Consider the following 13,348-nt stretch of genomic DNA (forward strand, 5'->3'; position numbering starts at 1 on the left):
TCCTAAGGAACAGCTGCATAAGCCATTTTTATTCTCATTCTGTTTCTGAAGCTGCGCTTTTTCCCAAATGTAATACTTCCACATACCCATAGGGAGCCTCCACTTGCTTTTCCTTCCAACCACTTATCTAAATTGCAAGCATCACTATGAATCCTAATCTTGTCCTTCAGCATGCCTGTAGCACCTCTCAATTTGATGTCACCTGCAGGTGTAACTGTCAAACTCATCTGCTGCACCAAAGTCCTTAACTAAAGCATTTAACGGTAAAATCCAGGACATTTTCTGCTCTATAACACTGTCTTTTTTTTTTTTTGTTATGACAGTGAAATATGCATAACTAGTCTAAGAATGGAGCTTTATAATTTTCCAGGCAGTTCTGCAGTCACACTGACAGAATTTATTCCAGGGTATAACTCTCATTGTTTATCAGCTTATTGGAATGTCATGAGAGAAAGTATCAAAAGGTTAACTTTAGTCAAGTTATAAGACATCAAGAGATCCTCCTCTATTCACAAGGTCTGTCACCCTATCAAAAGAGGAAATTAAAGTGGTTTTGACATTGTATCTTCTTGAGCCAGCTCTTACTCATCATCCTGTCATCGCTTAGCTTTTAAACAGCACAGCAATCATTTGTTTCAGTATTTTTTAAGAAATTGAGGGCAACTTGACAGGGTCAACAACTTCCTTGTTCTTTCTCTCTTCATTTTTAAAGACTAGTATTGTATTTGCCATTCTCCACTCTGTCATCTCACCTGCACCCCATCATTTCTGAATGGTACAGCACTGAGATCATCTCGGGAACTGCCTGAAGCAAACTACAAGGAGCTCAGCCAGGCCCCTGCCCATTTAAAATCATTTCACAAAATCAAACACTCAAACATGTTTCATCTTAAGAGGTGAGACACCATCCTCTGGATGTGCCCCACTGGCTGCAGAGAAGGTCAAGACATCTAGCTAAAAGTAGATGTTAACCTTCTAAAGCTAAAGTTTGACACAAACCCTAAACTCCATATCCTGCTGTATTAATTTTTCACTAGCTGTCCAGGTAGCCGAAGTGTGATGTAACTAGCAATTTAGGTTCATTCTCTACTACAACATACAAAAAGCTTTATCTTCCTGACCTCATTAATTTGACAATCTGTAAAAACAAACCAAACCACTCAAAAACCCTACAAAAAAGGGAGCACCAACAAAAAAAACCTCAACAAAACAAAAAACAAAACCCCGCCCAAAAAAAAAAAAAAAAAAAAATCAACCAAACAACCCTCTGAAATTACTCTGATTCTTCCTCCCTTTAACATGATTGTTTTATCATGTCTTTTTCTTATACCATCCAGTTCTTACATCAGGATGCATAACTGAGTTTTGTTGTCTTAACACATTTCTCCTTTCATTCATAGTTATTTTATTGGGTCAAGCTACAAAATCCCACATTACCATATCAATCAAGTAAGTTATGCTTCCAAGTATACACCAAATAAATATCTTTGAACGTATAACATCTTTTTGATTATTGACTTGATACCCTGTGTTAGAATACTGATCTCTTTTTCAGCACTCAGATCTGCTACCCTCCTCCTCCATTCCCCATGCTCAATATTCCAACTGCAAGTAGTGTGATATTCCCTTTTGTTTTACCTCCCACCATAGCATAATTTACTTTAGAATGCTCACTAATAGAGACATAAATACAGCCCTTTCTCTTCATGCAGAGATGTTCAGTTACTACAAATACAGGAGGGAAGGAAAAAAAAAAGCAAGGATAGAAACATGAACTGAAGTGTTTGGACTCACAATTTTTACATCTCTTTCCTCACAAATCCACCTACCATGTCAGTCAGAACATACAGACCTCACTTGTTCTTAATTCTGCTAATTTTGAAGTACTGGATGCTTACATTTATGTTTTCATAATGTGAACAGACTGTCACTGCCTTGTAACTAATTTTCTGTCATTTTTCAGAGTACTTCCCACCAACAGCTTAACATCTGTGATGCTTGCAGCTTTCTTTAGCAAGCAAGCTGGTTGAAACTGGCTAGGAACTGGGGGGGGGGGGGGGGTGGGGAAGATACTGCAAAATAAACCTCCTCCCTTGAGTATTTGCTATGCACATGCTTTTGTGGTAAGGGGATGTAAAACAGTAACACGAGCACAAAATTACTTACGCAATCTTGGCACACACTGAACACTTCCACTGCCCATGAGTTCCCACAACGCGACACTTATTGCAAACTCGGAGTTTGCAGGTTTCGCACAGGTCTCCTCTGTCGAAGATTAAGCCCAAGCTTTTCTGACAGCAAACACAGACCCTGCTATTGTCCTGTTGACAGTGACGGTTTCCACCTTTCCTTTTCACTTCCAGAAGCTCATTTTTCAATTTCCTAGAATTAAGAAAATAAAATCTTTTATTTTGGAGGCAGGACTCAATGATCTTTAAGAACTTTTTAACAGATTAAGATCTAGTACTAAAAACTACAAGACACAAGCACAATTTTTTTTTATATTTGCTGTATTTTTTGACACACATCTGACAAGAATAAATCTATTCTCTACCCTTCAGACATGCAGTCAAGAGGAAAATCTTGTGCTAGCTCACTATTAGTAACTGCAGACAGCTGAGCATTTCTGGACAATTGGTAAACCATCTTTGCTTGTCCCTCATCAATAATTCAAGTCATATTGAGCCCTGGATGACAGCAGCTCAAAACTGGGACTATCCTGTGCATCCACAAAAGGAAAAGAAAATCTTTCATGTAATTAGTGTGCACGTAATACTATGCCAGTGTAGAGTTAGCTAGGGATGCATATGCAATTCTGCACTGGCTATTCAAAGTCTAAAAAAAACCAAACCAAAACATCTAAGTAGATAGTGGCGTTATGCTGCGATGCTACAATTAAAAAAAAAAAAAAAAAAAAAAAAAGGGAGGAATATCAGTTTAAATAATGTGACTCGCAAATTACCAGTTTTGCAACTGACTCTGCAGGATAAAAAACTCTGCATTTTAAGGCCTAATTTTGAAAGCTGCAATTTCAGTGGGGCATGACTCGGGTCCTTAACAACAAAATAACCGTGAGATGTAACTACTATATTTCTAACAGGAAAAAACCCCAGGGGCTAAGCTCTGACAGAATTAGGTTATTTGTGGATACACTGCCTTGCTAAAAGGTTGGCTAGCATTTTCCTTCCCATGGGATCCCATGAACAACAGCTGCTCTGCAGCCACCTGGCCTGCTGATGCTCAACCTCTGACAGCTTTTGGAAAAAGAGCATGAAAAGCATGTGCAATCTCTCCAGGCCGTGACTAAAAATTCTGTTAAGCCTTTTCCTCTGCTGGCCTCTACTGAAGAGCAGAAAAAGTCTTTTCTTCATTCTGCCTTGGACCCTTCTCCCACATTCAATCCAAGGGGCCTTTCTTTCATTCCATAGCCTTCAAAAACCCGCCCAAGCTTCATGAGCTTTCTTGGTACTTCGCTAACAGTTCTTGCAGTTATCAAGGTACTTTGCTAACTTTTTCTTATACCTACTTACTTCCTGCAGATATACACATAGTTATAGGCACACATCCACTTTCTTCTTCTGTCAGTCAGCCCATTCCAAATGCAAATGGATGATCTGCACTACAGCAACTGCCAGCTGTGCTGCAATATTGCCACTCTGCATAGGGAAGGCAGATGATCAATACTTTCACCACCCTCTCCTTGGATCTACTTCCTAAACAAGCCTGCCTTCAAACAGCAAAAGTCAATCTATCTGCTTGTTCTGGACCAAAAACTAAAAGAAAAACAAAAACACACCCCCCCCCCAAACAAACAAACAAAAAACCCTGCAACCAAATTCTCTCAATCACACCATTTTAAAAAGAGATACCATACCTATCCAGTTGAGTAACAAACAGAGCTTTCATTGCTTGTGAAGACATCTAGTTACCACTGAGGTTATGGTCACTTACATTTCACTAAAACACAAAATGCCTGGTGATGTACTGTCCGCTACAGCCCACAGAGAAGACCACGGTGAAGCAGGTTGTCTCCCTGCAGCCCATGGAGTAGTATGCTGGAGCAGATATGTACCCTGTAGCCTGTGGAGGACCCCATGCTGGAGCAGGTGAACATGCCCTGAAGGAAGCTGCAGCCCATGGAAGGTGCCTGCTGGAGCAGGCTCCTGGCAAGAACTGCATCCCATGGGGGACACGCACAAGGGCAGTCTATTCCTGGAGGACTATACTCCTCTCAAAAGGACCTATGTTGGAAGACAGGAAAAGGAGGAAAAGTGTGTGGAGGAAGGAGTGGCAGAGAAAAAGCATTATGAAGTGACCCCAACCCTCATTCCCCATCCCCCTGCGCCACTTCTGACAGGGGGGAGATATAAGAGTCAGGAACAAGGAATGAAGTTGAGCCTTGGAGGAATGGGGGGTTTGAGGGAAAGGTGTTGTCAGTTTTGTCCTTGTTTCTCTGTATCCTACTTTTTTCTTTTTATTACTAAATTGACAATAAATTAGTTTCGCCCACGTCATGTCCCTTTTGCCTGTGGTACACATTCTTCCTGATATTATCTTGATCCATGAGCTTTTTTCAACCCGTTTTCTCTGCCTGTCCCGGTCAGGGAAGGAGTGAGAATGTGGCTTGGGGGGTGTCTGGTAGCCAGCCAAGACCAATTCACCACAGCTTCCTTTCCCCCAGCCTGTCTGCTTGTTTGTTCTGAGTCTCCTTCAGCAGGAAAACCAGCTTACTAGTACTGGGTGGACAACTTACCTTCTGGAGAAGAAGAGGGCAAATCAGAACACTTCGCATAGAAAATGTTCTTTCATTGTTTACCCACCACTTACCAGAGTTTCATCTGGTCACCAATCCACAATAATGGCAACTAACGCAACTGAAAATCTTGGAATTTTTTAATACTTTCAAAATCCGCTCCCCTCAGAGTCGCATGCTTGATTCCACACTAAAATGATACTCAAAACTTAAAAAATTGTATTCAGTTGCCTGGATATGTTCAAGCTTCTCTTTGCAACCACAAAGGACTGGCTTTCCTCTTCCCTCCACTCATTCACAAGTACCTCTAGAGTACACTGCTACTGGCTGTCCTCCAGAATTTGTCTCTGATCTTAACCCTCTCAGCCCAGAAGCTCAGCAAGTTCAGGCTGCCCCACTGTCTCCTTATAGTCTGTACTTCAATAACATCCTCACCTCAAACTGGTAGTATCAAAAGCCTTGCCGAAGTCAAAACAAACAACATTTGCTGCTCTCCCCTCATCTACCAAGCCAGCCATTTCATTGCAGGTGATCAGGTTGGTCAAGCATGACTTCCCCTTGGTGAATCCATCCTGACTATTCCTGCTGACCTCCTTGTTCTTCATGTGCCTGGAAGCCATTTCCAGGATTAGTTGCTCTATCACTTTCCCAGGAATTGAGATGAAGCTGACCAGCCTATAGTTCCCTGGGTTTTCCTTTTATCCTTTTTGAAGATAGGAATGACATTTGCTTTCCTCCAGTCCTCAAACACCTCTCCCAATCACCATGATCATTCAAAGATTACTGACAGTAGCCTTGCAATGACATTGGCCAATTCCCTCTGCACTCATACGTACACTCCATCATGGTCTAGTCCAATCTGTCCAGATTGTTTAAATATTCCCTAACCTGATTCTCTTCCACTGAAGGCAAATTTATCTTGCCCCAATAAGGATTTAAAGGATTTCCCCAATGATCTCAGGAGGCTGGGATTCCTGAAGACTTGTCTTACCAGTAAAACAGAGGTGAAGAAGGCATCATGCACCTTCACTTTTTCCACATGCTTTCTCACTAGGTCCTCTGTTTTGCAATCCCACATCTTCATTCAGAAGACAAATATTGCTAATCATCAGATCTAAAAAAGGTTAGAATACTAAGTACTAGCAAAGGCTCATTTTTTGTATGATTTATTTACAGTGGCTCCTTTTTAGTTAAAAAAGAAAAAAAAAATAAAAAAATCAACAGTGGTCCACTGCATTTCAGGAACTCCACAGGCAGTATGATGCCATCTTTTTGGTAATTATTTGTGTCCTATCGACTGCATCCATGTTTCATCCAGGTTGAAAGAAAACCTTCACTGACCTCTTTCCATTCCACCCTTCCACTTCCTCCCTACAACTTTCAGGCCTTGTTGCATGCTTAATTAGAAGCATTACTGGGCACAAAGTCTGTGTTTTAAATAGTTCAAATTTAAAATGAGGAAATCACTATCAGTCCAAACAAATAAACAGTGTATTTTTAAACAAAAGCTTGCTTAGAGATCAACATGTTGAAAAACTTAGCAATATTCTTTTGACATTAAAATACTATCCAGTAGTGGTGACTGCAACAGTATTTTCCAATCTTTATGCCATACAAAATCTTTAATTCTTATCAGATGATAGCTGATCTGCTAACAGTATGAATTCTGAAGTGTTTGCTCTTGTTTTTTAATACAGAGGTGCTTTTGATGACTTTCTGGGAATGGAGATAAATCAACCCACAGCTTCTCTGCTCACATAAATAAAAATAGAAAATTAAAAAAGCAAGCAGACAATGTATGGGCAGATATACTGGATATGAACTTTCTTTTGGAGTTGCCTATACTATTTGTTGAATTGAACTATTGATTGACTGTAACAAATATGTTCAGATCTTAAGAAAATAAAGAATGAAATGTCTCTAGGGCCAGGAAGAGTAGGAGGAGGTGGGTGAGTCATCTTATAAAATCCATCACCATAACAGCCTCTAAACAAACACAGTCTAGCTGCACTAGCTACACAATATTGAAAAGGGATATCAAGTGCAGCATGTAGCTAGTCTGGCTTACCACTACTCTCTATCCCCCAAAACAGGAACCAGCTGTATATAAACACACAATGTTCTTTTGCCATTCAACATTTGAGCTCTCCTAAATTTTAAAGTAATCCAATTAACCATGCAGTTAGATATTTTTAATTTCAAATACTAAACAAGAATTAATCTTTATCAATCCTCTCTTAGTAATATGAAAGAGAAAATAAACTCAGCAGAAGCCAATTTAGTAAGCTGCTGGGGAAAAAGAATTTTATCATACACTGAAGTTTCTGAACCATCTATCTATTACAACAGCTATTTGATAAAAGATAGCTATTAAAAATAAATTTGTTACTGCCAAAGATAGCAGAATATCTAGACATTCCTCTAATTATGAATTTATATTAAGATCACTCTACCGTCTGAGAAAATATGTTAAGTGTATTGGAGAAGAGTTCTGTTGTAAATAGTATTCCAGGTAACACTGAATGACTTAATCTAAGCCTTTCCAAAGGAGGCCTTAAAGGCTCACAATAAAAAATCCAAAGCAAGAAACAAACTAAAGACAGCCAACACCAAACTAGTGAAATTATTCAAATCCTAGACTAAGTTAATCTAACAAGTAAATCTGAAAACCTGATACCTTGAAAAGATGAGGAAAAGAATGCAGGCAGCAAGGACCACAGTTCTACGAAAAACAGACGAAGGAGCGGCAAGCAGCCATAGCTCTCAGCACAGTTGCCCGCTGCCTACAAGAGGCCCTAAAAGATTCTGACTCTTCCCTACTGCTACTAAAACTCATGAGGAGTCAAAGGCACTTGTTCACCCACAAATGCAGCCTCCAGAGATGGAATATTCCCAAACCCTTATAATCCTGCAGAGAGGAAAAATAATGAGAATCCTTAAGAGATCCATTTTTTCTTAATAGTATGCTTTACTCTAGGCAACTTTTATTGCCCAGATACAGAAAAGTAGAATAGCTATATTGCTGCAAGAGGCAAGACACTCACTGCTCAAGCTATTCACTTAAATGAATGTCATCATGTCCTCTAACTCTAAGCACAATCCACTTGTTTTGAGTCAGGTAACTTTTTTTTTTTTAAATACCAATCTGATTGATTTTTTTTTCTTTTTCATTTCAGTAGGGTTTTGAAAAGCTTTTTGTTTTGAAAAAAATTTCTACCTCATCTCCTCTCCCTTTTTTGACAAAATAGTGTTGAATACAATGGCATACATGATTCCTCAGTTTGATTTTCAAATTTGTCCTGCATCTTCCTTTTCCCAATTTCAAAAACCTTTTTTATCTGAAGATGTAGAGCAGCAGAATCCAAGCATTCCTAACTTTATTTTGCAATTCTAAATCTCCAGAGTTCAGAGAGTCATAAAAATTACAGTAATAAAAAAAAAAAAAAAAAATCCTGTCCTCAACCAACTGTAATTAAATACGTCAGTAGCAAAAGAAAGAGTCAATATATGAAATTGCTCCAGTCTTGCACCTGTTGTTAACACAGTTCTGTTTCCTGCATGGTTGAGTTGACACATCCTCCTTCTGAAGCTGTGCAGCTGTTAATTTAGATAGTAGAGAATTTTTCTGTGCAGAAACTGGTATCAACATACTTTTGGGGGCTGATGGAGAAAGGAAATTTCCTCCCCAGACTGATTCCCAGTACCTCCTCCAAATTCAACCAAATTTCCTCCACTGTATGACAGAATGTGTGGAAAGTAACTGTAAATATTATTGACAATTCAGAAAGGATGTGTTATGACTAGTTTCCATTGTGATTTCCTTTGCACTGTATAACCGAGCCATTTGAGTACCTGAAGTGTTTTTTAGGTTCTTATTTTATAAGCACAGATTTTTCACATTTTGCTTATGTAAAAGATCTGTATGATAAAAAAATATCTTAAGAATATCTGAGTATAGAGGTATATTGGTGACAATGAAAGGAAACAGGAAAAGGTGAAGAATGAATTTGCAAAGAAAAGGGAACTGGAGAACTGGTGTGATGAATGGTAGAACAGAGCCCAGTGAACAGAAGGAAAGGAGGCATGGGAACTGAAATAATATTGAATACTATAACGATGACAAACTTCCACAGACGAACGTTTCTGAGTAGCTCCCTCATACTCTCAGCTAAAAATTGTTACAAAATAATAATAAAACATATAATGCAAATTGCTTGTTGGTTTCTTACTAGTCTTTTGCAAAATAAATTGTACCCAAAGCATGACAATTAGTGTCCATCAGAAATTCTTTCACCAGCAGATGATCTTCATTCTTGAAGAACATTGAAGAGCAAAACAGGTATCTCTACCCTTAGAGTACTGTCAATAGTGATTACTTTTGATGGAAGAGTCTCTTGTTCAAAAAATAACTATGTGTTAAATTCACTTGACAAATGAGACGGCTGCCAGACAAGCAACCTCCTAAACTTCCCATACATGTCTGAATGAGCAATATGCATTAACATAAGGTATCTTCAAATATTTACAGCAGCTTTGCAAAAACACAGACCATATACCATACCGTGTACTATCTTGCTTATAAACAAGTCAAAACATAGCAGATAAGCCAATTCGCATTTCCCTTACTCAAACTTACTTTTTTTCCCCCTAAAGTACTTGCCTGGAGTAACCACATGGTGGTATCCATGCTAACAGTTTCTCCTATATTGTAAAGAAGTTAATACCCTATTGCTCCTGTGGATCTCTTTGGACTGATAAAGAGATGCCATTTTAGTCAACTGAAGAGACAGGAATGTCAACTTTCCTTGTCAATACACATCTGGGACTGGTGTAATTCTTCCACAACTTCTGGCAACATAAGTGCTGAGGAAATGATTCAAGTAATAACCTAATAAAGCCTTATCCCTGGAAGAAATTGACAGGTTCCTTCATTGTTTTATCAGTTCAGCAATTATTATGCTGGTATCTTCTCTTCTTAAAGCATGGTATTCACAGCTTTGATTTATAAAGAAAGGAAAGAACCTTTGTATTTTAAATGCTGCCTAGTAAAATAGTCAAGGTAAGAAAGCAATGTACATTAGCAGTAAGTTTGTCATGCATGTTTGCTCTGTGGTAGCATAATAATATTAAGATGAAGAGCTAGCTCCAAATGCAAAATGCTACAACCATCAGACCCAGTTCCCTGCGTAAAACTACATTGGGGAGGATGCAGTGGGGCTGCTGCTGGAACAGAAACAACACAACAACAGTTAGATCAAACACCTCTAGCACATGGTACACCCCCTTCCCCTCCCCCCTTTCAGCAAATACATTATTTTGATTTAGTATTGATTTCATGATCAACACTGCACATTAAATGTAATATAGGTTTTCATAAATGGGATCTTAAAAGAACAAAACTATTTAAAATAATGAAAAGATGGGAAATAAGGAAAGAGATACATGTTTCGGTCCAAAACATTTAGTTTAGAATGTCTTGACTGACATTATCTGGATGAAAGTTTCTCACAGCAACTCACATGTTAAAAAAACCTACTTTTTCACCTTCAGTATAGTCAAGTTCACTATTTTTAGCTGTTTTTCACTCAATCTTAGCATTTGAAAACAATCATGATGGTCATTCAACTGACATCAAAAGCATTGTAGAGAAATGTTTAGAACACTAATTATTTGTACAAGTAAGCTACGAACAGCTTTAAAACAATATTAAAAGAAAATTTCCACTCACACAAGATGGCACTCTTAGAAGTAAGAACATAAACCTTAATATTAAGCAGGTTGATTATTTGTATTATCAAAACTAGACCACAGAAAGAGTACTTACTGCCTTCTGTGATTCTCTTGCATGCAGATGAAAAATTTCTCCAACAACAAAAAAAAAAAAAATCAAAACAAAACATAAGAACAGCCACCTGTATTCCAAAACACAAGTATAAGCAGCAAAAGCGAAAATAATGTTAAATGTGAGGGTGGTGAGGCACGGGAACAGGAAGCTGTGAATGTTCCATCCCTGGCAGTGTTCAAGACCAGTTTGGACAGAGCCTTGGGCAACATGGTCTAGTGGGAGGTGTCCCTGCCCATGGCAGGGGGGTTGGAACTAGACGATCTTAAGGTCCTATCCAATCCTAATCATTCTAAGATTCTATGATAATTCTTAACAATTTAATTATTAGGACATCCTCCTACATTTACTATTGCTCTCATGTTGAGTAGAAAGACCCTTTCAAGTTATGATGGCTTTTGAAGACAACTAAGAGCAGAAAAAACAATTATCAAGATAGATTCAGAGAGAGTGGAGCAGACTAAAACTTCTTCAGTACAATATACAAGTAAACATCTTGCTAGAATGACAAATGCCTTAAAAGTAAAAACAAAGGGACTTGTTCTTCTGTGATGTACTTCAATAAAATATATAACAGATCGCACCAAATGGAATTCCAAAGACAACAAATGTTTCTCTGAAGTATACTTATAAGCCATAATTAAAGATATCCTTGCCAAGCTGTATTCAAAAAGAAAAAATATGAAGTCTCCTAGGAAGCCATTACCTACCCAGTTCTTTTTCATTTGTGTATCTTGAAAGTCTTATATAGACTATATTGCACAATTACCAGGCAGAGTATGGTCTAGTGACAATTCTCCAAATACACTCCGAATCTAAAACCAATTGGTTCATATACAGGTGGCTAGAAGTATGCAGAAGCATCATGTTGCATCATTATCCTAATTAGCATTATATTTTAGGTTAACTTGATTTTCAGCCTTTGCTTTTCCATTTGTACCAAAATACAGGTAAACCAATACCACCTGCCACTTTAATAAACTGCATCCTTCAGAGATGCCTTGGCTTCTCAGACTCAGTAGGTTTTGACAGTGACCTGCAGCAGTGCCAAAAAAAGCAGGAAATCAGGCGGTTTAAGACACTGTATTAAAAAAACAAAGCAAAGCAAAAAATCCAAAACCAAAAATCCCAAACCAACCCAAAAATAAAATTAAAAAAAAAAAAAAAACACCACACGCCAAAATACCACACCCCACAACCACACCAAAAACAAGCAAAAAAAAAAAAAAAAAAAACCAAAACACAACACAACACCTAGGAAACAAACCAACCAACCAACCAAAAAAAAAAAAAACCCACCCCACCACAAAACCTCAAGAGTTTCAACTTTCCACTTTAGATTGGGAAATGACATACCAGAAGAAGTAAGCTTTCAAGGGCCTTGGGAAGCTAGTGATCTGATAACACTGCTGCAATTCATAGCGATGCCTTTGACCGATGACTACTGGCTCATCACATATTTTCAAGGCTCATCACATATTTTCACTTTAAAGAACTGAAATACTTACTTTGAAATGCTTCTCCTATTACAAATTAGAGCACAATGTCTGGAACAAACAGTGCTCCATCTGTTTTCTTGTGTTCTGTTTTCTTCTTCACATGACAAACCACCAAGGAAACATCTGACAAACCATGAAGGCCACTACGTTTCCCCCATTAAATGGGATGCACACCAACAGGGGCGTTGCATTTAGACTTAGCTCTCTCAAGGTAGAAAGACTTCCAAAACCAGTGGCTAACTCTGCATGGATTTCTAAATAACAGTTTTGTACAAAAGAAGCCTCAGCAGGTGCTGAACATACATCTTTGCAATGCACAATGTCTAAAATTCTTTCTAGCAAATCAAAGGGAACAGCAGTGCATCCTGGCCCTGGAATACGTGGACAGAAACCATCAAAGGCTAGAAATCTTTCCTTTGTCAACCATTACTCTCAGCAGCCTCACCAAGTGCTGCATACATCCATGCTAAGCCTATTTCTCCCAACCAGCACTGTATAAAAGCTTAAAAGGGCAGTGGGGAGAAGTGAGAGGAAGCAGCAGCAACATACTGGGAAAGCATATGAACCTTTGCAGAGCTGATACTTAGCTGAACTACCTCAACCTGAGTCATCTAAAATAGCTCTCAGCCTGCCTCTACACATTATTCTCTGAACTTTGATTTTTACCTTTTTTCCCTTAGAAATGAACACATGGACTCTATTAATACTCTAACACATGGACTCTATTAACATTAATATTTAATGGAGACTATTAAAATAGTCTCTATTTCCCCCTTGAATGATTTTGAGATCCATACCTGAGATTTTCAGTTTTACTTATGTATTAGTAAGTAAATCTAAGTAATTAAAATTAAAAGTAATTAAATAAATAAAAATTCTCCTATTCTGTAAGTACTGCAACAGAAAGAAAAAGGTCACTATCTCGCATTTGCTCCATATTGTATTGGCTCCTGTAGAAAGGCAGATGCCTACTTTCTCTGCCTGTGACACCTTCCAAACTTCACACAGTCCTCTCTGAAGGCACAAAGCATATAGAGGAATAAAGATCAAGAACATCACCAATGCCTTCCTTTCACAGGGGCAGAAATTCAGCCAAACTGGGCAAAATCTACAGAACCTGAAATATAAAAACCACTGCCGTGTATTTCTGCACTTGTGATTTTTCTTAGTCTTTTGCCTTGAAGCAATGGACACAATCTTTTGTTTTCAAAAGACCACATTAGCAAGCAATTTTCTTTTTAGTACACTTTACTG

General features: G+C 38.3%; 1 protein-coding gene across 10 annotated transcripts in view; it reads right to left on the minus strand.

Annotated features, from left to right (window-relative positions):
* SYTL5 (synaptotagmin like 5) overlaps positions 1-13,348 on the minus strand; it is a 105,599-nt gene that overhangs the window by 63,554 nt on the left and 28,697 nt on the right. For 8 of the 10 annotated variants that reach the window (XM_030476790.1, XM_030476794.1, XM_030476796.1 and 5 more), the window contains exon 4: positions 2,167-2,382. In XM_030476790.1, the coding sequence (XP_030332650.1) occupies positions 2,167-2,382 (216 nt within the window). Of the gene's footprint in view, positions 1-2,166; positions 2,383-3,526; positions 3,657-13,348 lie in introns of all 10 variants that reach the window. The other 2 variants (XM_030476795.1, XM_030476797.1) reach the window with 2 other exon arrangements.

The sequence above is a fragment of the Strigops habroptila genome, chromosome 2 (genome assembly GCF_004027225.2).
Source record: "Strigops habroptila isolate Jane chromosome 2, bStrHab1.2.pri, whole genome shotgun sequence".
NCBI classification, from domain to species: domain Eukaryota; kingdom Metazoa; phylum Chordata; class Aves; order Psittaciformes; family Psittacidae; genus Strigops; species Strigops habroptila.